The following is a 27,498-nucleotide window of genomic DNA, read 5'->3' as shown; positions in this document are numbered from 1 at the left end:
TTTATCTGTCTCTTTCCCAGAGCTCCCATCACAGAGCCTGGGATGCAGAAAAAGTTTGATACATGTCTGTTGAGTCACTAAATAAATGAATGGGAAGTAAATGAATAACCAATAAAGAGGGTCACTTGCATCAGGCGCTATGGGAACACAAGAGTGGGTGAGCGACGAGCCTGGGGGCTCATGAAGGTGGGAAGAAGCCCAGAGGACACCATAGGGCAGGGGTGGGAGTGGGTTCGGCAGGAGCCAAGGGGAGGGAGTCCCAGACCTCCCATTCCCCTCTCCCCATCTCTCCTACCCACGACAGCCAGAGACGGGGGGCACGGCCAGTAGTCAGTTTCGATTTTGGCTGGCTGGTTGGGGTCCGGGGGCTGGGCTGCAGGGAACTTGGATGACTCGATGATGAGATCCTCGATGAGGTGCTTGGTCTGAGGGCTGCCTCCCACGGACTCTGCAGACAAAGACCAGGGTCAGCCAGGTGTGCCCTGCCCGAGGCCAACTTGGCTACCCTCACCCCTCCCTCTTCACACCTGTGAGGTCCTGCAGGTAAAAGCAGTGTACACACTGAGCACAGGGCACACGTGCTGCCGTGACGTGCTATCCTCTGGTCCCCCTCCAGTCAGCCCCCAGCCCCAGGGCACGGCCTCCCAGCAAGCAGCCGGAAGCGGGCTCTGGTGAACCAGGGGCACCCTCACCTCTCTGCTTATAGATGGGTGGCTTCTTGTAGATGTTGGAATCTGGGCGGGAGGTCTCTGTGGGAGGAAGAAGAGATGAGGAGGAGGACATGCTGATGGCAGGGAGGCTGGGGCCAGGAGAATGGAGACGATGGACAAGATGGGGAACTCATGGCCCCTGTCAAGAGCCAAGACAGGGCTGGCATTCCTGGCACTGTCCCTCAGGGGTTTGGGACTTTTTACACTTTTCTGGCTGGGGGAGAGAGAAAAAGTGACTGGTCTCCCATCTTTGGGAGGGGTCCTGGCCTCCTGGGGTCTACTTAGGTCTGAGGCGAGCATATAACCCAGAGAGTGGGGGACTGAACGTAAGGGCACTGGGGTTCCTGATGGAGAAAGTCTTAGGAACCAATGCGGTCATGCCGAGAAGACCTACCAGGGTGGTGGAAATGGGGCAGGCTGGTCCGGGGAGTTCCAGTGGTTCTGGGGGCTGAAGCCTGAGAGATGATTCCAGGCGACCGGCTGTCCGCCCACACCTGCAGAGCAGAAGCGTGTGGCTCCAGGCCCCCCAACCCCCTCCAACCCACACATGCACCCCCCGTCAGCTCACACCACCCTTTCTATCCTCCCATCCTGGCAGGCTGCAGCCCTCCAAACCCAGGGCAATGTTGTGGCACAGTTCCAAGGACCTACTGATGGTGCCTGGCCCAGGGAGAAAGGGTTGAACGAGGTCCTGCGTCCGACAGAATGATGGACACAGAGCTGGCCAGTGACAGCCAGGGCGCCGCTGATTCAGGCACTCCCTGGGCTCTGCAGAGCTCAGTCTGATGTGTGAGGGGAGGGAGTTAGGATTCCCTTCAGGGCAGGGCAGGGCAAGTTGCAGGTGTGGGGCAGACTCACCTCCGGGGATGGTGGGGGGGATGTGGATTTGGGTGACAGCGAGCGCTGTGAATGGAGAGGGGGCTGGTCAGAGCTACAGGGGCAGATTCAGCCTCTTCCCTAGAACGCCAGAGAGGCCACCTCATCCCCCACCCAATGCTGCACACTTTCCTGGCCAGCTCCTGGGCCACCTCTGCTTTCTTGGATCCTTCCCACAGTTCCCTGCACCAAGTCCTCAGTCTTCCCACAGGAGGCACAGAGAAGCATGCAAGCCTTGCAGCAGTGCGCCTGGGGCTCCAAGGGCCAACTCTTTTCTTCCTTCCTTCCTTCCTTCCTCTCTCCTCCCCTCTTCTCCTCTCTCCCTCTCTCATCTTTATATTTTTCCTACTTCCTTTTTCTTTTGCTTTCTTTTCCTGCCTTCCTCCCTCCCTTCCCTCTTTCCTTCCTCTCTCTCTCCACTTTCTTCTCTCTTCTCTCTTATTCTTTCTCCTCTTTCCCTCTCTCATCTTTCTTTCTTGTGGTCTCACTCTGTTGCCCAGCCTAGAATGAGTAGCTCTATCACAGCTCACTGCAGCCTCCCCTTCCCAGGCTCAAGGGATCCTCCCACCTCAGCCTCCTGAGCAGCTGAAACTACAGGTGCACACCACCACGCCTTGCTAATTTTTGTAGAGATGGGGGTCTCCCTATGTTGCCCCGGCTGGTCTCAAACTCCTGGCCTCAAGTGACCCTCCCATCTTGACCTCCAAAAGTGCTGGGATTATACATGTGAGCCACCGTGCCTAGCCTGAGAACCAATTGGGGAATAGTTGGTCCTGTCCTCAGAGCCTCAAAACAAATAGAAGGGACAAGACCAAGAAGCATCCAAGGATGAGGTCGGAGTTCATCATGCAGGCACTGAACTCACCCCATGGTCTAGCCCCCTGTCACTGGTCAGCCACGACACTACCCTGTCTTTTTTTTTTTTTTGAGACGGAGTCTCGCTCTGTCCCCCAGGCTGGAGTGCAGTGGCCGGATCTCAGCTCACTGCAAGCTCCGCCTCCCGGGTTTACGCTATTCTCCTGCCTCAGCCTCCGAGTAGCTGGGACTACAGGTGCCCGCCACCTCGCCCAGCTAGTTTTTTGTATTTTTTAGTAGAGACGGGGTTTCACCATGTTAGCCAGGATGGTCTTGATCTCCTGACCTCGTGATCCGCCTGTCTCGGCCTCCCAAAGTGCTGGCATTACAGGCTTGAGCCACCGCGCCCGGCCTACCTTGTCTTGAAGGCAGTTGATGAGTACCTGCCTTGCACTCTCTCCTGCACCCTGACTACCTTGTGTATGGATGGGCAGAGAGGTCACCTCTATTTTACAGGAGGGTAAACTGAGGCCACAACATCACATAGGTCCCTCCACTAGACTTTCAGCCCCCACACTCAGTGCTTCCAAACTGTTTCCACAAATCTTGCTCTTTGTGCCTCCTGTGTGCTGCTGCCATCCAAATGTGTCCACCCCTCTACATCTGAGCGACATGCCAGCCCAGAGCCCGTTCTGCCTGCTCTCTTGAACGCTGGATGGACTGACTGGCTGATTCCTGCGCACAGTTCCCTCTCTTGTTTTGCCGAGGCAGACCTCCAGGAAAAGAAGCACGGGAGGGATCAGTCCCCACCCAGTGTGGCTGGGGGGGCCTCCCCCCAAGTCCTGCCCAAGAGGAGCCCCCTCACCTCCCGGCTGCGGGGCAGCTCCACATGTTCCAGGAGGGAATAAGTGAAGTGGGGCTCATAGATCATGAGGTCGGGCCGCTCGATGTCCAGGATGGCCTTGTCCTTGGGGATGGCAGCCAGGTCCTTGTAGCCCAGCACCTGATTGTCCATCTTGGCCTGAAGGGAAAGGTGCACGTGAAACAGCTGTGCTGAAAGCCTGGCCTAGGACACTGGCCCTGCTTGCTAGACTTACGTTAATTACCAAGAAAACAGACTGCCGTTGCAGACGTTAACAATTCTATTATTTTAAGAAATTAGTCACCTTAAAACATGATAGTCCTTTGACTAGCACTTGGGGTGTAACGAGGCCAGACCAGTGGAAGGGGTATACGGGAGCTTCTCTGGGTTTCTGGGTTCTCTCTGCCCGCCAGCACCGGCGGGACCACCACTGGGGAGGCTCCGCGGGAAGCTCCCCTAGCAGCCAGGGGTCTTCCCCCCTCCCCCCTCCCAGCCAGGAGGTGCTGGTGGCCGAGAGGGGTACTCACCACAATGCTGGAGGGAGAGCCAGGCACACTGGAATCTCGGGAGGGGCTCACGCTCCCGGGGGAGGTAAGTGGTTGCTGGGGAGAGCGAGAAGGTGGGCGGGTGGGCAAGTGCGTGTGTGCGGGAGCGGGGCGGGGGCGGCCCTAGGCCTGGGGGACCCGGGGCGCTGCGCGGCGCTGCGCGGCTGGTGGCCACCAGGTGGCGCCCTGGACTCCCAAGCGGCCCCCACCCGCCCTCGGCGCCCCCGGCCCGGGGCGGCGCCGCGCACCTTCTGCAGCCGTTCCATGCAGCACGGAGCTCGCCGGCCAGGTCACTCGCAGAGCCCTGTGCGCGAGGGGAGAGGACAGCGTGTCAGGCTCCGCGCGGCTGCTGGGCGCTGCGCGCTTGGGGCCGCGAAAGCAGCCGGCGCGTCCCCCCGGGCTGGCGCGTCCTCATCCCTCGGCGGTGACTCTCCAGGCTGCAGGGAGAAGGGAGGGAGGCCGCGCCGGGGCGGCGTTAGGCTGCGGGACCTCCGCGGTCGGCAGCTCTCCAGGCAGCCGGGCCCCGTGCGGCTCAGGCTTCCCATCCGCTCAGCCCCGGAGAACGCGCGCGTGGACGGGAGGCGACCGAGGGACGGGCTGCGCTTGTTTTTGAGCCATTGTTCTCTGGTTCCAAAGGAAATGACGGCAGGGGTCAGCCTGCCGCCCGGGCGGAGGCCTCCACGGCCTGGCTCCGCCGCACCTGCCCTCCCCTCCCCGGCCTGGCCTGTGGCCCCGGCTCAGGCCCTTCCCTCCCGGCCGCTGGTCCCACTCCCGCTCGGGACACTGTCCCCGCCGCCACCTCCCGGCGCTCGCCCAGGAAGGGTTAACAGAGAGGGTTCCATGAGCAGCCCGGCTTCAGCATCCCTCATCCAAAACCTGACATCCGCACTCCGAAACTTTGTGAGTGTCTACCATGACGCACAAGTGGAAATTCCACACGTCAGAACTTCACACAAACTTTGTTTCATGGACAAAATTATTTTTAAAACACTGCATAGATCGAGCATAAGTGGCTCATGCCAGCAATCCCAGCACTTTGCGGGGCTGAGGCAGGAGGATCGCTTGAACCTAGGCGTTCCAGACCAGGCTGGACAACATAGCGAAACCCTGTCTTTACGAAGAAAATTAGCCAGGCGTGGTGCTGGATGCCTGTAGTCCCAGCTACTCGGGAGGCTGAGGTGGGAGAATCACTTGAGCCCAGGAGATCGAGGCTGCAGTGAGCCGAGATCGTACCACTGCACTCCAGCCTGGGTTGCAGAGTAAGACCCTGCCTCGTTAAAAAAAAAAAAAAAAGTCTTGCTTTGTTGCCCAGGCTGGAGTGCAGTGGTGCCATCTCGGTTCACTGCAACCTCCGCCTCCCAGGTTCAAGCGATTCTCCTGTCTCAGCCTCCAGAGTAGCTGGGATTACAGGCGTGTGCCACCACGCCTGGCTAATTTTTGTATTTTTGGTAGCTATAGGGTTTCACCATGTTGGTCAGGCTGGTCTTGAACCCCTGATCTCAAGTGATCCACCTGCCTTGGCCTCCCAAAATGCTGGGATTACACGTGTGAGCCACTGTGCCCAGCCCCACCTTCCTGCTTTTGACACTTTCCACTGCTTTGTCCACCTCTCTGCCTCCCAGGTGCCTCCAGCCTTCCAGGGCCATCCCAAAGCCGCTCCTCTGGGAGGCCTCCTGTACTAGTCTAGTCCTCATGGATCAACCCTTCTCTGAATCCCAGTGGGACTTAAAAACAGACCAGTGTAGCTAAGCACTTGATTACAGGGAACATGTTTTCTCCCTAACTAGACAGATTGCTAATTGCAGGAGGATGAAAACAACAATAAGAGCTATGTGGGAGGCCAAGGAGAGAGGATGGCTTGAGGCCAGGAGTTCGAGGCCAGCCTGGGCAACATAGGGAGACCTCGTCTCTAACAAAAATTTAAAAATTAGCCAGATGTCGTGATGTGCACCTGTAGTTAGCTCAGCTACTCTGGAGGCTGAGGTGGGAGGACTGCTTGAGCCCAGGATGTGAAGGCTGCAGTGAGCTGTGATCACGCCACTGTATTCCAGCTTAGGTGGCCGAGCAAAGAGCTGTCATTTATTCAGTGCTCACTATGCGCTAGGTACTTTGAGAAGCCCTTTACAAGGATTATTTTGTTTCATTGCCACAACAGCCCTATAAGGTAGACCCATTTACAGATAAGGAAATGGGCTCAGAGAGGTTAAAATTTGTCCAGAGTCGTGGAGTTGAAAATGACTGTGTCTTCAGCATGATTCACAGTGCCTAGCTAGTCCTCAGTATCAGGTGAGAGTGAGGAAAGCTAGAATCTGCCAGATTTCTCAAGTCTGTTTGGGATTCTAGAACCATGGCATCTCCAAAACAAGACTATAATAGGCCGGCCGCAGTGGCTCACGCCTGTAATCCCAGCACTTTGGGAGGCCAAGGCGGGTGGATCGGATCACGAGGTCAGGAGAATGAGACCGTCCTGGCTAACACAGTGAAATCCCATCTCACTAAAAATACAAGAAATTAGCCGGGCGTGGTGGTAGGCGCCTGTAGTCCCAGCTACTCGGGAGGCTGAGGCAGGAGAATGGTGTGAACCCGGGAGGCAGAGCTTGCAGTGAGCCGAGATCGTGCCACTGCACTCCAGCCTGGGCGACAGAGTGAGACTCCGTCTCAAAAAAAAGAAAAAAAAAAAGACTCTGGCCATCAGAGTCACACAAGGTGTTGGTGCGCATGGAAAGACTCTGTTCTGGAACTTTATACTCCTCTTGCCTTCTTAGTACTTGCTTTGTAATGCTTTTAATTAAGCAAAAAGAAGAATAAATTCTGGTACATACTTGAAGAGCTGTTAGCTCTCTCTCCTCTCTTATTTTTACTTTGTTTATAGCTAGTATCAAACTAGCTATACACTTGAGTTAGCCCTAGGGGCAAATGCTTATCCATGCATGCATGCATCTGTTCATCCATCTATCCATCCCTACACCCATCCATCCATCCATCCATCCATCCATCCATCCATCCATCCATCCATCCATCCATCCATCTCTGCATCCATCCATCCATCTCTCCATCCATCCCTGCATCCCTGCATCCATCCATCCATCCATCCATCCATCCATCCACCCATCCATCCATCTCGCCACCCATCCATCCATCCCTGCATCCCTGCATCCATCCATCCATCCATCCATCCATCTCTGAATCCATACATCCATCCACTTAGTCATGTACTGTTTTATTCATCCATTCAACAAATACTTTCTGAACACCTATTCTGCAATGAACACAGAGCAGGACTCTGCAGTAAGTCTTATGGAGAACAGAAAGATGAGTCAGAGGAGCTAAGCTGCCTCTCCAGAAATAAGGCATGCATCTAGATAACTGCCATGCAAAGTAGAAAACTACATGTACCAGATAACATAGTATAAAGCACTATGAAAAGTCACAGAAGAGATTCCTCCTGCTGGAATGTCAAGAGAGGGGAAAGGGTTTATTGGAGGAAGAGGTATTTGAGGTAGGCCTCGAAAGATGCCCAGTTTGAGATCATGCAAAAATGGAAAAAGGGCCTCCTGACAGAGAAAGCAGCCTAAGGTGGGGACATGGGGATGTACTGGGCCTGCGTGGAGAACAGCAAATATGGCTGGATTGGAGAACTCATGAGGTTGAGATGCATTTGGGACAGGAGGTGGAGGCCAGATTGTGGAGGCCCTGAACCCAACCTAGGGTTAGGTCGTAATCTGTTGGCAACAGAGGGGCACAGAAGGCTCAAAAACTTTGTTTAAGCAAAGAAGTGACACAACTCAAGCAGTGTTTTGGGAAAATGAATCTGGTGGCAGCCTGACAGCCAGATTGGACAGGCAGAGCCGATCCATGTCCACGGGGAGACCAGTCCGGAAGCTGCAGCAGTAGTTCAGCAGGGCACTGTGAAGATCTAGACTTGGACAGGAAGGAGAGAGGGCAAATTGGAGAAACCCTAGAGGCAGAATGTGCAAAGCAGGACTGGATCTGGGGCACCCATGGCGGAGGCTGCAAGTCTGAGAAACTGGGAGAAGGAGAAAGGAGGAAGTCACTTTGACAGGTGAAGGTTGTGGTGGGTGCAGCAGGGGAACAGGTAGGAATGTCCAGGAGGAAAGGAACCTACAGAAGAGGACAGGCTGGAACCAGAGATGTGGGAGCCATTTGCCTAGAGGTCATAGTCCGAACACGAGATTGCCAAAGGAGAAAGAAGGTCAAAAACAGCATCCTGGGAACTTGGGGGACTGAAAAGAAATAGCCAGAGATGGCACAGTCAGAAAGAGAGAGGAAAACTAGATGGCAGCTCCCAGGGGCCGAGGAGTCTCTAGTGGGTCTTTGTGTTTTCAGCAAAGGGTCTGATACACAGTAAATGTGCAAAGCATATTGAGAGAGAGAATGAGAGGGAGGGAGGGATAGAGGGAGGGGTGAGAGAGTAGAACATCATGGAAGCCATGTGTCACCGTGGAGAAGGTGAGAGAAGTGCTTTCCTCCAGCTTGAATGTCAGGGCCATAGTGGCCTCCTGGTTAGGGATTGGGGGGTGACGAGGGTGCTGGCGAGGTGGTACAGCCATGGGGAGTGGCCCTTCCAAGAAGTGTGATAGAAGGGCAGGGTCATTTTGGAGGAGGCAAGATTGGCCTAAGGCCTTTAATGTGTTTTTGCAGACAGCAGAGAGGGAACAGTAGACAGGAAAGACTGAGGCTGCAGGGGGCAGTGGGCACTAGGTGGGCGGAGCAAGATGGCAGCAGGAGGGAAGGGATCAAGTTCATGGCCAAGTACAAGACTGGCTCTGGGAAGAAAGGTTTCCTGGAAACAAAGATAAGCTGGGCAGTGGCTCATGCCTATAACCCCGACACTTTGGGATGCAGAGGTGGGAGAATCACTTGAGCCCAGGAATTCGACACCAGCATGGGCAACATAGAGAGACCCTATCTCTACAAAAGAATTTTTTTTTAATTAGTTGGGTGTTGTGAAGTACGCCTATAGTCCCAGCTACTTGGAGGCTGAGGCAGGAGGATGGGTTGAGCCCGGGAGGTCAAGGCTGCGGTGAGCTATGATCATGTCACTGTGCTCCCTGGAAAGGAGAGAACAGGGAAAGAAGTTGGGTAACAACCATACAGGGCTTCCATTTTCCCAGCAAAAGTGAGAGATGGTGGCCAGGTGCAGAGGCTTATGCCTGTAATCGCAACACTTTGGGGGCCAAGGCAGGAGGATCGCTTGAGGCCAGGAGTTTGAGGTCAGCCTGGGAAATATAGTGAGCCCTGTCTTTATTTTTTTAAAAAATGAAGAATTATCGGGGCATGGTGGTTGCACATCTGTGGTCCCAGCTACTTGGGAGGCTGAGGCAGGAGGATCACTTGAACCCAGAGGCTTGAGGCTGTAGTGGGCTATGATTACACCACTGCACTCCAGCCTGGGCAACAGAGTGAGACTCTGTCTCAAAAAAAAAAAAAGAGAAAGAGAATTAAGGTTCTCTGCAGATCTTACAAGTGAGTCAGAGGTTTGGAGGGGTCACTCTGAGGAGCCTGTGCAGCTGCACACAGAGAGAGGCTGGAGGGAGACTAGATAACTTCAGTGTGTTCTGGAGCCTGGGGGAGGCCCTGGAATCTTCTGGGAACACCAGCCAGGGGAGGGGTACAGAGTGTGACAGCAGCTATCTGTCAGAGTGCTGGCTACTCAGAGAGGTGGGAGGTGAGTGGCCCAGGGTGAGCCATGTCTCAGGAATATGTGGTCATATATCCCCATACTCACACGTGCACAAATACCGTCCCAGAGGCACGGGCACTCAGAAGCATGATTTGAAATCCTGATGGTCACAGTCACGTTAACAGCTGCTATTTATAGAATGTCTATGTTACGACTGGCACTGTGCTGGGCAGTTCACATTTTTTTCTTTCTTTCTTTTTCTTTTCTTTTCTTTCTTTTCTTTTTTTTTTTTTTTTTTTTGTTTTTTGTTTTTTGTTTTTTGAGACAGGGTTTCACTCTTTTACCAAAGCTGGAGCACAGTGGCATGATCATAGCTCACTGCAGCCTCGACCTCCCAGGCTCAATCCATTCTCCTGCCTCAGTCTCCCGAGTAGCTGGGACTACAGAAGTACTCCACAACACCCGAAAACAATTTTTTTTTTTTTTTGGTAGGGATGGGGGTCTCCCTATGTTACCCAACCTGGTGTCAAATTCCTGGGCTCAAGTGATCCTCCCCACGAGGTCAGGAGATCCAGACCATCCTGGCTAACATGGTGAAAACCCATCTCTACTAAAAACACAAAAAATCAGCCCAGTGTGGCAGCGCGCACCTGTAGTCCCAGCTACTTGGGAGGCTGAGGCAGGAGAATGGCGGGAACCCGGGAGGCGGAGCTTGCAGTGAGCCAAGATTGTGCCACTGCACTCCAGCCTGGGAGACACAGCGAGACACCGTCTCAAAAAAAAAAAAACAAAAAAACAAAAAATAGTGATCCTCCCACCTCTGCCTCTGAAATGTTGGGATTATAGGTGTGAGCCACTGCCCAGCCCATCTTTGTTTCAATTTAACCCTTACATTCCAATCCTGTGGGGTTGGCTTGGATTGGCGAGTATCTCGAGTATCTCGTTTGCACATGAAGAAATTGAGACTTGAACAGGTCAAGTAGTTGGTCAAGGACACAGTACTGTGTGGAATCTAAGCTCAGGTCTGTCTGACTTCTAAAACCATTCACCATGATACCGCCCAGGCAAAGCTGATGTCAGTCACTGAGCCCCTGGCCTCTCACCTCTGCTCTGTCCCCAATCCCTTCTTGCCCACAACCCCACTGCTGGGTCTTGTCCTTTAGCATCTGGGTCTGCTTCCTGGGGTCAGCCAGGGCCCTGCACCCTGGCGCCACCCCCTGCCATTTGTTAGAGAGCATGTTGGTTGATAAATTATTTCCACAGAGGCAGAAATTTGGTCCTACCCCTTGGGGGACATTTGCATGTAAACACGGGCCTAGCTTTAAGGCATAAAGTTTTTGCTGGTTAAATTTTAAGCTGTCAGAAGGCCAGCAGGGAAAATGTTTGGGGGTGGAGAAGAGTGTGTGTATATGTGTGTGTGCATGCATGTGTGAGGGAGAGGGAGAGAGAGAGAGACAGAGAGAGAGAGAGAGGGAGAGAAAGGGAGGGGGGGGGGGGAGAGAGAGAGAGAGAGAGAGAGAGAGAGAGTGTCCTCAGCTTCTCTCAAATCACACCCTGCCTACTCCACCCACAAGCAGCCCCTTCCATCAAAGCTCATTTCTCCCAGGTCAGTGCCGGCTCACTCCACCTCGTCCCGTCCACTCCACCTCGTCCCGTCCAGACCGCTCTCCCATCCACGCACCCCGCCTGCCTGTGCAGGCGCCCCCAAGGTCCCAGCGACCTCCGTGCACAAAGAGATAGAAAGGGCGAGCTGCAGCAGGAAGAGGGGAGGGATGGAGGAAGAGAGAGCACCGCAGAGGAAGGCAGGTCCAGGTGACGGAAGGGACAGCTCAGCTGCCCCTGGCCCTGGTCGGACGCCAGCTGTCTGCTCGCCCTCCATCTCAGCCCCACCCTCCCCCAGCTGTGTGTCCCTGCCTTATCTGAGCCACCAGCCCAGCCCCACCTCACCCACCACCCTCTCCTCTCCACAGCTCCCCGGGATGTGGGTGATAAGACCCGCCCACTGGGCCTTCCGAGTTTGTGCCCACCCATCCTGGCGGGCTCTTCTTCCAGGCAGAAACTGATCCAGACCGTGGCTCCCCTGGGCTTTTAGAAATGAAACCTCCGCAGGCAGAATGGCAGCTTCGGGGTAGGGGGCCCCTGGTCTAGCTGTGCTCCTGTCTCCAGCCAACCACTACCTGCTTGGTGCCAGCCCCTGTACTCGGGACTTTCATACATCCTTTCTAAACCTCACACAAAACAACGTTCTCCTCATTTAGAGATGAACAAAAATGAGGCTGAAAGGTGAACTTACCGAAGGCCACCCAAATAGAAGCCAAGCCAGAATTCCTACCAGGGCCTGCCTGAGGCCAAAGCCAAGTGCTCTTTTCAATGAGTACCAGAGATCCCACTTCAATCAAAATGTGGGACTTGGGGGTCCCACGTGCTAACCTTAGACAGTGGAGCCACCCAGAGTCCTGCTCACTGATGGCATCTGTAGAAGAGCAGCTGGGAGTCTGGGGGCCTCTGGCTCTGGGCCACACAGGCAGCAGAGTCCAGCCAGGCTGGAGGCCAGCCGGTGCAGACAGTAAACGAATGATGAAATGAGGCAAGTCATCCAAGCGGGCTGGCATCTGGTGGGCAGGGAACTTTGCCCCGCTTCGCCTTCTCCTGTTCTGTTCACAGTGACTGCCTGGCCCTCTCTCCCTTTCTTCCTCCCGTCTTTCTGCTTTCTCTTCTGGTCCCTTTTCTTTGCTTTCTTCATCTTTTCTCCCTCCCTCCCTCTTTCCCTTTCACCCTCTCCCCCACCCGGCCCCACCCCCGCAGTTACTGTGGCAACAATTCAATGCCAGAAATAAAGGCAGGATCCAGCTAGGTCACCAGTTCCCAAAACAGCATCCCGGGCGGGGAGGGGCAGGGAGGGTGGAGCAGTGCAGCACGGCAGGGCAGGGGCCAGGCGCTCCCATGGGTGCTGTGTATGCGTGTGATGTGGGTGGGGCAGGGCACCTTGCTCCCCCCTTCCCCCACTGGAAAAGGACACCAGGAGGCTGAGGCCTGCTCTGGGCCAGTGGCTCTTCAGAGGTGTCCCTTACTTAGGCCAAGCCTGAACTCCGAGTCTGTCCTAAGGTTGGCAGAGCCTGGGGACTCCCTCCTCTTCTCCCAGTTTCTCCCTCTCCCCTACTCCAATGTTTTTTACCCTTGTGTCTGCCGCGATGAAGGTTCCCCTAACCCAGCACTACAGGGCACCCTCTCACACTCGGATGAAGGACCAGGCCTGGGTGGGTGGGGAGCCCAGAGTCCCCCTGCTCAAGGCCTGCCCTCCCCTGTTCTCTTGATAACAACAAAACCAGGCCCAGATGCCCCCTCCTACCTCTCTGGCCCACCCAGAGACGCATCTGTGCAGCCATCTTCTCCTAGGTCTCTCTCTGGCTTGGTTTCTATGTTCCCTCTCCACTCTCCCTCTGAAGAGACCCCGCTTTCTGCTTTCTGCATCCTGCAGCCCCTCAGGCTGACTGCTCCCCCTCCATTTATAGCTGGTCCTGTTGTACAAGCGGGACTGGCAGAGCTGGGGGAGATGCAGCCTCAATTCAGCTTTCTGGATCCTGGGGCCTCCCTGTTCCAGTCCCCACAACACCCAGGAGCTCTAGAAGAGGGATTCTGCCCACATCCACCCACGGGTGGACAACTTCACCCAGGAGTCTGACATCTGACCACGGAGAGGCCGGCAGCACCACACAAGATGGACAGGTGGGCACAGGCAGAAGCACCTGCGCTGAAACTGTTGCAGGACTCATGCACGTGGGGAGACTCCAAAGCCCTGTGTGCCAGCTCACGCCCCCACTCTCCCATCGAGGCCCCCTCACAGTGACACATGGTGCTGCCAACACCCGCTCGCACCCACCCACTGGTCCTGTCCCTGGCATCCATCCCAGAGTTGTGCACGTGTACAGCAACACACACAGAGCCCTCCACTTACCCAGCTCCGGAGGCCTTCCCTGGGCTCCCCATTCCCAGAGCCCAACTGCCTTCCTTGTCTTGGACCTGTCCCTGCTCCCCTGACTCTCACAACCAGGCAACCGGTCCCTGGAAGGGACACACCGGGTGTGTCTGCCCAAGATAGGGAGCTGGGCCTGCTGGGCCCTGAGGGACAGAGCTAGGGAGGGGAGCCCCGGAACCCTGTGGGGGCTGCATGTCTGCTCAGCCCTGGCCCCCTTCAAGCATCCCAGCGGCGGGCACAGGGGGAGAACTGGGCTTGGGCCTGCAGCTGTGCCCTGCCACAGCCTCACTCTTCACTCAGCCCCACCCCAGCCTGGCCAGTCACTGGCTGGGAGCAGGCTCTCCTCCCACTCCCCCTAAAAAGCAGGCTCCAAATAAACAGCCCCAGGCCCCTAAATGTACTGCTCCAACCCCCAGAGCATGTGGCGTGGTTGCGGGGAGGCCAGCAGGCCAGTATTCAGCAGACAGGGAATGCTCCCCTGCCCCCGTGCCCCCACAGTCCATCCCTTCCACTGCTGGCCTGCTCAGCTCGGTGGGCCGGGCAGAGATGCTAACGAAGAGGGGATTGGGCTGGGAGCAGTTCTCATCCTTGGGATGAGAACACCCCAGGCCCTCTTCCCCAAATCAGAAGAAGTTTCCATTAGATCAGGCCCAGCTAGTCCCAGGGGCCGGCCCATCCTCCCACTGGACAGGGACCACCGTGGACTCCCCCGAGATACCCTGCCGCCACCCAAAGCCTGGCTCACCAGCAAGCGCTGTGGCCCACAGTGCCCACAGAGGGGAGAAGAGGCGGAGACCCTGCCACCTACCTCTTCCCAGACAGTGTGGACAAGACGCTCTGAGGCCACAGAGGCCCGAGAGGCGTAGGCCAGATCCAAGGGCTGCCACTTCCCCCAGGAGCCTAGGTAATAGGCGTCTCTTCCAGGAACCCAGCCGCGCTTCCCCGGAGCACAAATAACAGGAAAAAAGCCAGCTTGGGGTGGGTGGGCGGGGTGGGAGCTGGCGAAGGAGGGGAGCTGGTCTCGGTTGAGCGGTCTGATCTCCCCTCTGGGTCCCCACCCCCCTTGCCCCCACCCTGCTTCTCTGCAAGCCACGACCGCCTGGATCCCCCGGTGCTGGGGAGTCCTTGTCTGGGGGCGGGCGGGCAGGCTGCCGGCTCCCCCCACGCCCTCCCCGCGCCCTCCCCACCTCCAGCTGATAGCGTGTGGCTGGCGAGGGTGTGTGTGTGTGGATGTGCGCGCTCTTCCACCAACGCTGCAGCTCAATCCATTTCAAACAAGAGGAGCATTAACCTAGCGTCATGACGAAGCAGAATCAGCCAGCACTGTCCTCTCCCTTTCCCACACCCCAGTCTGCAGCACTCACACTCACACACACCTACATGCACCCAGAGTCCCTCAGCCTCCTCCTAAACAGCCAGAGTTCAAGTTGCTGTGGGCAGTGGGTAGGGGGAGGGGGCTACTGATGACCCAGGGGGACAACGCCTGGTTTCTCCAGGCACCTGCACCTCCTACCCTATTTATGACCACCCCACCATCTGACAGCAGCAACTGAGGCTTCTGGGGCCCAGCCTCTCGAGGTGGGGGTGCAGGCACAGGCCAGAATTGGTTACCCAAGGATGAGCTCTCTCCTGGGAGGGCAGAATGGAGGGATGCAACCAGGTTCTCAGTACTGAGATGTGGGCTGGCCCCTTGGTAACCTGAATCCCCTGGGAACTCCAATGGGATGCGGCAGAGAGAGAGAAAGACCCCATCTCTCCCTAGGGCGGCTTCATGAAAAACGAGCTTCCTGCCCGGTAACCCCCGGGTCCCGGCACAGAATTTACAGGCACGTGCCTTCCCTGTCTCTAGCAAAGCCTCAACCATCCCAGGAGCCTGTCATTGGCCTTTCAGGCCCCCTGGGCAGGACAGGGAAAGGCAACAAGCCTTGCCCTTGACCCTCGCCCTGGCCCCAGCGTCCTCTCCACCTCCACACCGCAGACTTGCCTACCTAGGCAGCCCTCACCGTTGCCCTGGCAACCCTGCCCACAGCCGGTCAGCTGATGGTATCAGCTGTTGTTGGGGAAATCTAGAATCTGGGGAGGGGGCTCTGGGGTGTCTGAATGGAGAAGCACAGAGGGAGGGGCTTGAGGGAAGAGGCCAGGAGGGGACAGAATGTATCTGGCTGGTGGGGACAGAGAGGACAGTAACCTGAGGGATGGGCTCCAGAGAGAAGGGAGGAAGGAGGGAGGCAGGTGGCTGAGAAGGGAGACAGAACACAGGCTGAGCTGCTGCAGCCGGGTGGGGGTGGCTGTGAAGGTATAGAGAAAACCTGGGGGTGGGGGATGAAGCACAGGATCCGTGGAACTGCGGAGAAAAAGGCCAGGAGAGTGATGTGGGAGGGGGCATACCTTTAATGTGGCAGGAAGGGGCACAGCCTTGGAGGAGGAGCCACCCCGGCCATTGCTCCACAACCAGCCCGGCCTCAGCCCAGCCTCTCGGCTTTCTGTACCTTCAACCCCACCCTTACTTCCCTGTAATCAGGGGCTGAGAGGCAGAGGGGAAGCCCCAGCCCCACTCCAGCCCTAGATGATCTCTCGGTCCCTCCAGCTGACCAGGTACCGGGGGCTTTGACACCTCAGCCCTTTAGGATTCCTGATCCCTGCCGCACCCGACCTGGGTTCCTCCCCTGCCGCTGCCCCTCCCCCACCAGGCCCCACCCCAGGAGAGCTGTCTTCTGGTGCGAGGGTCCCCAGAGGTAGAGCTGAAGTGAGCTGATGCCAGGAAGGACACTGTGGCCAGGGGCCTGGAACGAGGTGGGTGATGAGGAATGTGTAGGACCGCTGGGCCTGGGAGGAGGGGTGCCTCCTCCTATCGAAACCAGCACATGTAGGGCCGAGTCGGGGGAGTCAAGGGGAAAGGGCGGAGGGGAAAAGGAGGGGAGGGTGCTCGGTACCTTCAAGGGCCCAGGGCGTGGGGCAGGAGCGCAGCAGCCTCCTCGGTGACATACACCTCCATCCCTCGGCGCATCTCCTCTCCGCCTCCCGTTGCCAAGACAACCTGCCGGCAGCTCAGGCCCGGCTCAGCTGCGGCGGCAGGGAGGGGGGAGGAGGAAGCTGTGGCTCCCGCTGCCTCTTCCTCAGAGATGGAGGGAGGGGGCCTGAGGGTGTGTCCTCAGTGCTGGCACTGGGGGTTAGGGGACAGCTTCAGGAGCTAGGGTGCCCAGTGAACCCCACCAAGTGCCCCATCCCCCCACTTCCCTTCATAAGGCTCTAGAATTGGCTATAGGGGTGACCTCAGGAGAACCCTAATTCAGGGCCGGAGAGCAGGCCAGTCTTGAAGAGTGTGCAGCACTGGGGAGAGTCCCCACTCCAGGAAGCCCAGTGTGGAGCTCGGGACGGTGACAGACAGCAAGGCAGGGACAGTCCTTGTGCTGAAGGGCCAGAGGGGTTGCTCCAGCAGGGTGCAGAGGCCCCTGGGCGCTATCTGCACTGGGCACTCGGCTGCGGGCCCCACACCTCTGCCGTCTCTACGTGAGCACCTTCATCTGGTCCTAAACCCTCTCTCATTCCACTGAAAAAAGTCAGGGCACGGGACAGCTCTCTTCCAATCCCTCAAGGCCCCATTCCCACTGTCCCCCACCGCGCCCGAGTCTCACATTCTATCGGAATGTCCCTCCATGGGTGGGGCGGGCGGGCCACCTTGGGCAGGAAGAGTGATCAGCCCAGCCAGGCCTGGACCCAAGGGGATTGCAGAGTGAGAGCTCCCTCTGTCGACCTGAGGAGTGGTAACTGCCAAGGTCATTTTGCTGCCAGGGATTTGGGCTGTGTGTGTGTGTGTGTGTGTGTATTGGTGGTGGGCCTTCAGAGGGGCGGCAAGGGGACCCTTCTCACCCATGTCATCCTCTGCCCCCATCTCATCACTGTCCTTGTCCCATGGAAAGACTGACTCTGCCTCCAGCCTCCTCCCCCTGGGAAGGCCTCTGACCCCTCAAGGCCGGCTGAACTGAACTCCCCCATGGCTTGTCTGAAAGGGGAGGTTCTCCCCTTGAAAGCTGGCAACACTGAACAACAGGTGCCTGTTGGCTCGGGCCCCAGGCGGGTGGGTTTCCTCAGCTCTGCTCCGTACCCAGCAGGCAGGCGGTGGCTGCCAGGGCTCTCGTACCTTTGGAAGTTCAGGAGTTCTCAAGACCTTGAGGATGGGCGCTTGTGTCCACAACACGGGGCCAGGGTTCCTGTGTCTCTCAGGCAGGGGGGTCCCAGGCCCCCTGACGCCCCATTCTTGGCTCCTTTCCCCACAAGGTCACTGGTGCCAGATGTCCTGGGCGGACTCCGGCCCTGCTGCCTCCTCCCTCCCCCAGGCCCTCTCGATAGGCTTCTCTGTCCACTTCTGGTCTGTCTCACTCCAGTGCCCCCTGGCCCCACCCCACACACCAACCTGCTGGGCGGGGGAGCTATGTAAATATTAACTTCTGGAGAGGTAGAGCCAGGGCACCTGGATACTCAGGGAGGAGGGAAAGGGTGACAGAGACCTGAAGAAAAAGAAGGATGAGGGCCCCAAAGTCACCATTCTCATCAGAGATTGGGAGCCATGTGCCCCTGCCTCCGGGCATTGGACTCGGCTGCCCGGACCCCAGAGCCTCCATCCTCCAGCATGCTGCCACCAGACCACTGCACTGGGCCCCCGCAAAGCCCCTCACCATCTCCTCCCCGCCACAGCATAAGGACCAAACTCTTCATCATTTGATCCAATCACTTCCTGCCACTTCTCTACACAAATTTCAGCTCCAGCCAGGTAGACAGACTGTTCCCCTTCCCTGGAGCACACCTCCCATTTTCCCGCCTTGATTCTCATGCCCGTTTTTCCTCTCATCATTTTCTGCTCTGTGCATATTTTCTGCACTGAAATCATGCAAACCCCAGGGCTTCCACAAAGCTCCCGCAAGCACCCCGGCCTGTGCTCTCTCCTGCCCCAGAACCCACGATGCATGGGCAGGGGAGGGAGTGGAGAACCTTACATGCAAAGTGTGGAAGCCAGGCATAATCTAGAGTGCAGTGCTCACTAGCTGCGAGACCGTGAATGGCCTGGCATCTCTGAGTGTGAACTCATCCACATGTGCTACATGGGAACATCTCACCGCCCTAAAGAAGGAGTGCAAGCAAATGTGCCCTGAGTGTGGCCTAGCACATCTCCTGAGCTCGGTACATATTAGTTTCCTTATTTCCAATAATTCTTGTCTCCCCTTTACGTCTTTGGGGACGTACGAAAAACAAACAAACAAAAAAAGTTGCTTTGTTATGTCATGTGTAAAAGAGGGATTTCCAAAAGTCCCATCAAAGAACAAATAATTGCCTTTTTATGGGTTTATCCCTCCAATTAAATTTCAAGTGCCTTGAGAGCTCTATCTTGTCTATCTTTTTTATTAACAGAGGGATTAGCACAGGGCTTGAATGTTGTGGCAGAAAAATAAACACTGGGACTAACTGCTTAAGCCCCGGCCCCACCCACGTCTGCCAAAGAAGGTGGGAGAAGGCAGGATTCCGGCCTCTCTCCTGCCTCCGCCTAGAGGGACAGTGGGGTGTTGGGATAATGACTTCTTTCTGGGGCTTCAGGTGGTGTATTTCCTCAATAAACATTTACCCTGTGAACATACTGTGCTGGGCAGTCAGGGAGGAAAAGATGGACTATTTCTACATCTGGGGCACTTGCTATTTAGCGGAATCATGACAAGTACATACATCATGACAGTTCTGGACTAGCTGTGACATGTATCATAAGGCAAGGGCAAGTGAATGGCTGGCAAGACCAGTGGTAGTGGAGACAGCTGCTCCTCCCTGGGTAGTGCCGAGAGCCTATGGAGCAGAGAAGGAGCCTGCGGTCTGGGCGGGGGTGTGTGTGTGCATGTGTGCTACAGCACAACAGGTGGCAGGAACCCTTTGAATGAGGATGGGGACATGCTTGCTTGATAGAGTTCCAGTTTTCCAGCATTCTAAAGGGTAGTTGTGGGGCTAGGGCCGAACAGGGAGACTGGACAGGGCTGGATAAGAGTCTTAAAGATGACGCTAAGGAGTTTGGCCGGGATAGTGTGGACTGGGTAGAGCTGTGGTTGTGGTAGAGAAGGTAAGTGGAGCAAACTCCGATGTACTGGAGTAGAGGGCAGTGTTGGGAGGCACAGAGATGATGTAGGGAGCAAGCAGAGATTTAGACAGATCCCAGTGAGGTCTGGCCACGGTGCAGAGCCCCAGAGTTTGGGAGGCAGCAGTCACGCACAAGGAGGGCAAGGAGGCGGTGACTGAGATGCTGAGGTTGCTCAGAGAGGCAGCTGGCAGACGGAGAGCAGAGTGGGAGGGAATCTTGGGGAAGGGTCCTCTGTGAGGAGCTGGGAAAGAGAAGCCAGGCAGGCCAGCCAAGGGCAGGCCAAGGGGGCATGGCAAGAGCTTGACGCTGAAGACACTGAGGACTGAGGCAAGGCTTTCGGCTTGGTCCCTGGAAAGTCACTATCTCAGCATCAGAGGGACAGGGTTGAATAGACTGATGTAAGTGGAACCAGTTTGTGTGGCCTAAAGAGTGAGTGATGTCTCCCTCTGACGACCTGCTTGGCTCCCCTCTGCCTCATCAGGCTGTTTGGAGGACGGGATGGAGAAAGGGGAGGTCAATTTGTGAGCCATTCTTAGTGAGAGTTCTTGGTAATCCCAAACTGGCGTGAGATTTGAGGCACTGGTGGCCGCTGCTGCCACCTCCATCCACCTGGTCACATACTCCCCTAAAGGGATTCATGTTTCCCCAACAGCAAGGGGCTATTAGCAATTAGCCCCCTGTGGCTACTTCATGCTCACACCTGCATAGACCCGGGCAGTTAGAGGCAAGCAGGGTTGCTGAAGCCAGGTGTGGTCTGAGGACCTGGGGGAAGTCTCCTTCCTTCCCACCGCCTAGATGTGCATGTTCAAAGAGTCCATTTGAAGTGCCATCATTAGGGATCTATTCTTTTGGCTTCTTCCTTTTAGCATCTTCGAAGTCACCACTAGTTCAGGGGGAATGAGCTGAACAGACTTCCAGAGCCTGAAGAGCCACCTGGGGCATGGCAGCGCCTGGACACTGGGCAGAGGCGCCGAGAGGTGTGGTGAGGAGAAGGCTCAGAGTCCAGCCAGGGACCCAGGGACCCAGCGCCCCAGGGCGAGAGCAGGCGCTGGACACCTCGGGGATGGGGTGGGATGAGGGCACTCCCTGGGACAGCACAGGCCTCCAGAGTGGCCCTCCCTCTCCGTTCTCTGTCCCTCCCTGCCAGGTCTCACCTCAAAAAGCAAGAAAGAAAACAGTGAAGGCTTTCTGGAGCCAGCCCCCAGAGGCCTGTCGGTACTGGGGAGGTCAAAGAGAGGGAGGGAGGGGCTGGAGAAAGGCCGAGAAGAAAGCAGAGGCAAGACAAAGGGCCCCGTCCACCTTTGAAGCCGTCTCTAACCCGAGCGAGGGAGGGGCGGGGGTGGGCCCGAGAGCCCGGCTAGCGGGGAGGCAGTCTAGTTTTAAAGAATGTCTCAAATTCCTGCGGAAATCAGAGGGATTGTAAGAGGCCCCCTCCCCAACACACCTCCTTCCCAGCCTCCTCCCCAGCCACCCCCCAAAGTCCAGTCCTCTACACCTGGGGGGCCCCCAACCCTTTGTCCTCAAGTAATTGCTGGGTGTTTCCCCCGTTAAGTCCCATTGAACTCGCCAGTTATCAGCTGTGGCTCCAGACCACCCTCCCAACACACATCCCAGAAAACTACCCCCAGCACGGCGCGGTCTTCACTGGGATTAAGGCTCTTTGTGATGGGGGAGAGAAAAAAGTAACCTGGTGAAAAGCAATTATGACGAGCAGTAGGGAGAATGTCTGTCCCAGGGCCGGGGACCTCCCTCTTGGCTGCCGCTGTCCCCACCTTCTAAATTGCCCCGTGGTGGGGGTGTCAGACTTTGCGCCAGCCCTCGCCATCAACTAGGACTGTAGCTGCACCCACCTCCCATTTTCACTGGACCAGGGCCCTTCCCCACTTCCTCTTTCCTTATTTTTAGGCCATTCTAGGGAGCAGAGAGGAGAAGGGATGTCTTTCATCCTTCTCTCTCCATAATGCCCCTCCTCAAGGTACTCTCAGAAGGAAGAGGGAGGGGAGGGGGTACATCCTCATAAGAGAGGGCTCAGTGAGGGAACGGGAAACGAGGCTGGGGGTCATCCTCAGAAGAGAGGGCTCAGTGAGGGTAGGGGAAACTGAGGCTGGGGCCCCAACCCCAGAAGAGAGGGCTCGCTGACGGTGTTCCCCCTGAAGAGCTGACCTGTTGGGGTGGGGGGGGTGGTCCCTGCGAGGAAGGACCTCCCCCTCGACAAGATTAAAAGTCAACGCACTGAAGAGGCGGGTTTTATCGCCCCCGAGTTCCACTCCCCACACGCACACCTGGAGGCCCCTGGGAAAGCCCACCGGAGAAGCTGGGGTGGGGGCAGGGCCGCCCCTTCCTCCCCGCCCCTCTGCCCCGCACCTGATGCCCCCGGCCATCCGGGCCCGGCCGCTGCCTCTAATTGAGATTTGCCCTCAGGTGTGGCCCCCGCCCCGGCCCCGCGGGGACCCGGGAGGACAGGGGACGCCTTCTCGCCCCCTCCCCCTTCCGGCCGCCCAGCCCCCCTCCCCGCCCCCGCCCTCCTCACCGGAAAAAAAGCAATTTCGCTGCCCGAGGAGGCTCCTGGCGTCCGCGGGCCGCCCGGGCCTCGCCGGGCTCCGCAGGGCCCTCGCCCGCGTCTCGGGCCTGGGGCCCGGCTGGATGCACGTCCCGGCCCCGGCCCCTCTCGGGGCTCGGGTTTTCTTCCCCAACAGGTAGCACGGGCCGCGCCGCGCGAGCCCAGGAAACCCGAGCCCGCGCCAGGGAGGGACCGCCCGCCTCCCGCGGGGCCGAGCCCGCCGCCTCCCGGGGGCCCCAGCGCTGCGGGCCGCGCCTGCACCTGATGGGGCCACGCCCGGCCGGGGAAGGGCAGGCTCGTTTCCAGGGGTACTCGGTGGTCGGATCCCCCACCCCGCTTCAGATAACCTATTTGCAGGAAAATGGTTTTATTCCGGGGCTGGGAGTTGGGGGTGGGGTGCAGGCCTGGGTCGTGGAATGTGAGGAGTGGCCAACCCTCTATTTTCCTCTCTCTCTCTCTGTCCCTCTGTTTTCCTGAAACAAACAAACAAACAAAAGTCCCTTCCTACAGTCTGGCCAGGAGGAGTTTGGGGGCTGGGGGCAGACCGAGGGAGATCCGTGGAGCAGATTTTGAGGACAGCCACCTCCAGACAGTTGTCTGCAAGGCCTCCAGTCGCTGACCGTTCAGCGGGCTTCAGGAGCCCGGCTGGGAGGCCGGCAGAGGCTGGCAGCCTGAGATCAGGGTGACACTCAGTTCCTCTCCAGGGCCTGCCACCCGTCCGGGAAGGGGGTGCTGTACCAGCCGCCCCTGGGGCACTGGCCTGCCCCTTCCCAGCTAGGGGCTTGGATGTTTGGCGGCCCTCAGGGTCCTTCCTGGGGGATCTGGCTCCCCTCCAGCCACCCCAGCCCAGTCCTTGGATTAAGAAGGGAGGGGGGTGGGGAGGCGCCCAGGGGCTGCTGCCCCCTGCCTCCCAGACTACGTGAGGGGCTGGGGCCGCCGCGTGCGCTTGGTCCGGCGGGTGGGGGCGGAGCCCACAAACTCGAACTGCTTCTGCTTCTCGGCATGGTTAGGGAAGGGCAGCTGGCCCTGGTAGAGGCGCTTGATGAAGTGGGCCTCGCGCTGGTTCTGGCGGCTGCGGGAAGCCTGGCGGGGCCGCCCCTGCCTCGTGAAGGCCATGAACCAGCCCTCGTGCCGGGCGTTCTGGAAGGCCGTGTAGTTGTTCTCCAGCACGATCTCCGTGAACACGCAGTCTTTGCTCTTCCCGCTGGGCTGCGGGAGAAGCAAGGACAGGAAGGGCATTTGGCCACCTACCCTGGTCTGGGGTGTTGCCCTTAGGGCCTATTTTGGACGACTGAGGAGGGACAACTGGAACAACAGGGCCGTGAACCCAGGGAACTCTGCCTGGTGAGATGGCATCCTAGGTAGAGAGGCAACCGTGGCCAACGCGAACAGGCTTTGTGGATCTGAGTTGCAGGCTTGTCATTTAGCTGTCCTGTACTAGGCTGGGCCTCAGCTTTCTGAGATGCAGGTGAAGATCAAGGTCCTGCAGCAGTTCTCAGCATGCCCGGGCCCTTAGCACTGAAATGCTCATGGAGCCTAGGTGAGTGGTGCTGCTGAGCATGGGAGAGGAGGCAGCAGCCTCCGATGAGAAGAAAGAAGGGTGCCAGCGTGGCCACCCATCCCACCCTGTCAGCAGTCAGGGGTCTGTGCCCATTTCTACAGACAAGAAGCCTGAGACTTGACAAAGATAAGCAAACCAGAGGTCATTTGGTCAGCAACAGCCGAATGGGAAGATGGGATTGCCTGGTTTCAAACCAAGTGGAATTCTCCCACCCAGCAGGACTGGGCCCACTGTGCGCTTCAGTTACAGGAGCAGCTGCTTAGTGTCTGTCTTGCTAGCTGGAGCCCACTGGCCCCACTGAACTTGGGGGAGTTCCTGTCTTACATCTGTGCCCCACTTTCCACCCTCAACAGCCTTTAGTCCTCCACCCAGAGGCTGCAGTGTCAGGTAGATGCTAAACTCCTACTGATGCCTGCTGGAGAAATACTCCTGACATCAGCCCCACAGATCCCAATGGCTTGCCAGTCCCCTCAGAGGGCTAATAGAGTCCCGGGGACTCATTTAAATAGAGAAACTAGACCAGGCTCAGTGGCTCACGCCCGTAATCCCAGCACTTTGGGAGGTTGAGATGGGAGGATCGCTTCAGCCCATGAGTTTGAGACCAGCCAGGGCAACATAGTGAGGCCCTATCTCTACCAAAAAAAAAAAAAATTAGCTGGGCATGTGCCAGCTACTACTTCGGAGGCTGAGGCGAGAGGATTGCTTGAGCCCAGGAGTTTGAAGCTGCAGTGGGCTATGATTGTGCCACTGCACTCCAGCCTAGGTAGCAGAGCAAGACCCCGACTCTAAAATAAAATAAAGAAACCAGAGAGGGTGGGCGGGCTGAGAGTAGGATGGGAAGTCTTTACACAGGAGGGTGTGGCTCAGAGGAGAGAGGGGAGCTTGATGCCTTATATGTCCCCACCCCAGTAGGGCTGACTCTCTGTTACTGTTTCCAGTCTCCCAGCCTCACCTTCCCGATGAGCTTGCCCCTCTTGTTCATACAGATGTACTTCTCGCTCTCAGCCCCTTTGATGCGAACTCGGCTGCCAAATGTGTCCGTCTCCACTATGAGCTTGGCTGTGGTGGGGAAGGGGAGAAAGACCTCCGTCCATCGGGGCTGCCAGCCTATGGCTACGGCAGGGGACCACCCAGCCACACTGACCTCCAGACTCAGGCGAAGGGGTTGGGGACGCTCAGGCCCTTGGGGCCCTCAGCCCTGACACAGGATCTGGGGATGGACCAGGAGGTGAGGCAGGGCGGAGGTGAGGCAGAGTGGAGGTGTGGGTGGCCTGGGGGGAGGGCCAGCTCTCACCAAACTTGTTGCCGTCCTCAGCAGTGGCGGAGATGCGACGCCCGGTGACCTGCACGTGCTTGCCGCTGGTCCGGCTGTAGAGCTGGTACTCGCGGATCTGCCGCCTGCTCAGCTGGTCGGTCATGGCGCCCTGGTCCCTCACGTACTGGTTAAAATTAGGAGACGGGTGATTCTCCCCCTTTGCGGTTACCAAGGGAAAAATAGTGTCAATTTGCTTTGGGTGACACCACCACTGGTCCATCCAAGGGAGAGGGGTGAGGAGGTGAATGTATTGGGGACAGGCCAGTTGTCCTGCAGAGTGAAGTGGGCATGTGGCCATAACCTTCCCAGGCTCCTGGGTGAGCCGGTCATAACTTCTTGGCTTTGTGTCTACCTTACAGAAGGGACTGGGGTCTGCCCAGGCTGGGGGACACTTATTGACAGAACACAGCCCTGGAATCAGGATTCTGGGAGCTGGAAGGAGCCCTCGGGGTTCTATCCCATCCTCATATTCTATGAAGGAGGTGCACGGGGCACACAGCTCATTAGGGACAGAACCGCTGCCCCCGCCTCTTAGACCAGAGCCTGTCATCTCCCCCAGAACTCCAGGGACATGCTCCATTAGCCAGGACAACCAGATCCCTTCCTCATCCTCTCCACTGGCCTTGAAAGACCCTGTGCCCAGCACACAGGGGCACAGAGCAGATGGTGCTGCGAGTTAGGGTCACCAGAGAGCATGTGGGGGACTCTGAAAGCTCCTGCAGGGTCCCGTGAGCATTTCTTCGAAGCACTAACCGTGGAATCCTGAGCTCATACCCATCTTCTCCCTGGCCTCGCCCCCTGGTGCTCAGGGCCCTTCCAGCGTTCCTCCCTCCTCTATGGGCTGGAGCTGGGGCTGGGCACTATGGGAGAACAGGCAGGCAAAGTGCCTCCTTAGCAGAGGGAGGCAGAGGCAGCACCAAGAGGACAGGCACTATCAGCAGTGGCCCAGTGGCTGCCCTTGCCAGGCGGCTCCTTAGCCACAATGTAACAGAGGCTCCCGGCCAGTTGGTGGGATGCGCCTGCCCACCTGCTTCCCCTTTGGGTTGGGGGAGAGGAACCATTTCCCCCCACACACTGTGCAAAGCCAGGAGGAGTACCGCCTCCCAGCTAGGTCTCTCCTTAACCATCTGTAAGGCTAAGTGGGAGAGACTCAGAGTACTTCCTCCTCTCCATCCTGCAAGGTGCGACCCGGGCTAGGTTTCCTGGCTGCTGGCAGCAGCCTCAGCTCCGGCAGGAGAATGCACCTTTTCTGTTGCTTCTCTCTCTACCTGGATGCTGCTGCCTGTGCTGGGACAGCTTTTCCTATCCCCTGCCCCAAATCCCTAATTCCACCTTTATCCCAGGCCCAACCTCAGCCATCTGGACAGAGCTAGACCCAGATCAGCATCTGTTAGGGGCTACTCTCTCCTAGGGAGGGGGTAGGAAATATCACCTTTGAGGCAGGGGGAATGAGGGAGCAGCTCTCAGAGCTGGACGTTTAACCTGCGCAGGGTTCACACTTCCTGTGCACCATTGCTCATTTCCAATTGCAGCTCCCCATAGAGCAGCCTCTGCTCAGCCTCTGCAAGACCTGCCCCTTGCCCCACCCTGGAGCATTTGGGGTGGGGGACCTGCCCAGCCTGCCCCTCCCTGGCCTCCCTTCCAGGGGGTGGGGTCCTGCCTGTCCCAGTCCCGCCTCCTGGCCCAGGTTCAGGCCCTCCGCCCCTCTTGGCTGACGGCCTCCTCTGGCAGTCTGTTCCAGGTCAGGAGCAGAGAGCGCCCCCCCGAAGCCCCCTCCTTTCCTTGTCCCCTTCAAGCCTTTCACAAAGGCAGCCCCACGCCCCCCCACAGCCCACAACCCACAAGTCCCTCTCCCCGCGGGACCTAGCCTGTCCCTTTCATGTTCCCGCTGCGGGAGGACCTCCCCTTCCACCACTGCAGACAGCTGCTTGTCAGACAGCCCCTCAAGCATGGCTGTGGTCCGGCCTGCTGGCCCCCCCTCCCAGGGGGGTGAGGGGGCACTTCAAGGGGGAAAGGACCGCTTTGCCACCTTCCCTGAGTCCTGAATGGGGCCTCAGCCAGGCCATAAACGCCCGGCCAGCCGCACCATTGTGTTAGTTCCCCTCCAGAACAGGTTGGGCCCACCCCCAGCCCCCTCCCAGCCAGGCTGGGGGCTTTCTTCTGGCTCCCCCTGGATGTGTGAAGCAAAAGGCCTGGAACGGGGCTGGAGCAAAAGGGGGAAGGAAGGGGGGGGGAGTTGTCTCTCCCTCTCCCACCCCCCCACTGCTTCAAAGGCTGCCCCTTTCCCTCTCCCAGAGAAAAGGCATTTACCTTCAAAAAAAGTCCCCACTGGATATGAAGAGAAGCGGGCCTCTGGCCTGGGAAAGCCAAGCGATCTCGCCCCAGAGCGGTTCTGGACCAGTGCATTTTAATAGCTGCACTTTTATGGAGGATCACAAAAAAGGGAGCAAGCCTCGCACTGGGGGCTGAGACTTGGGGGTGGGAGGTGTGCATGGAGGGAGGTGGGGGGCCGACTTGGGGTGGGGGAATGTGGAGAAGC

At 57.6% G+C, this 27,498-nt stretch overlaps 2 protein-coding genes across 2 annotated transcripts in view; both read right to left on the bottom strand.

The window, feature by feature from the left end:
* Nucleotides 1-16,453, bottom strand: part of DMTN (dematin actin binding protein) — a 28,015-nt gene extending 11,562 nt beyond the window's left edge. Inside the window, 8 exon segments of the mRNA XM_031669421.1 lie at nt 296-448; nt 693-749; nt 1,105-1,204; nt 1,569-1,613; nt 3,247-3,402; nt 3,771-3,845; nt 4,037-4,225; nt 16,342-16,453. Of these exon segments, the coding sequence (XP_031525281.1) occupies nt 296-448; nt 693-749; nt 1,105-1,204; nt 1,569-1,613; nt 3,247-3,402; nt 3,771-3,845; nt 4,037-4,054 (604 nt within the window). The 5' untranslated portion in view covers nt 4,055-4,225; nt 16,342-16,453.
* Nucleotides 16,454-22,433: 5,980 nt separating this feature from the next.
* FGF17 (fibroblast growth factor 17) lies at nt 22,434-25,320 on the bottom strand. Its single transcript, XM_009212624.4, has 3 exons — nt 24,939-25,320; nt 24,597-24,703; nt 22,434-23,292 (listed from the first exon to the last, which is right to left on the bottom strand). The coding sequence occupies exons 1-3, from the start codon at nt 25,255-25,257 to the stop codon at nt 22,999-23,001; spliced, it is 720 nt and encodes a 239-aa protein (XP_009210888.2). The 5' UTR covers nt 25,258-25,320; the 3' UTR covers nt 22,434-22,998.
* Nucleotides 25,321-27,498: the final 2,178 nt, after the last annotated feature.

The sequence above is a fragment of the Papio anubis genome, chromosome 8 (assembly GCF_008728515.1).
Source record: "Papio anubis isolate 15944 chromosome 8, Panubis1.0, whole genome shotgun sequence".
Classification (NCBI taxonomy): domain Eukaryota; kingdom Metazoa; phylum Chordata; class Mammalia; order Primates; family Cercopithecidae; genus Papio; species Papio anubis.
This window is presented reverse-complemented; position numbering and strand designations above follow the sequence as displayed.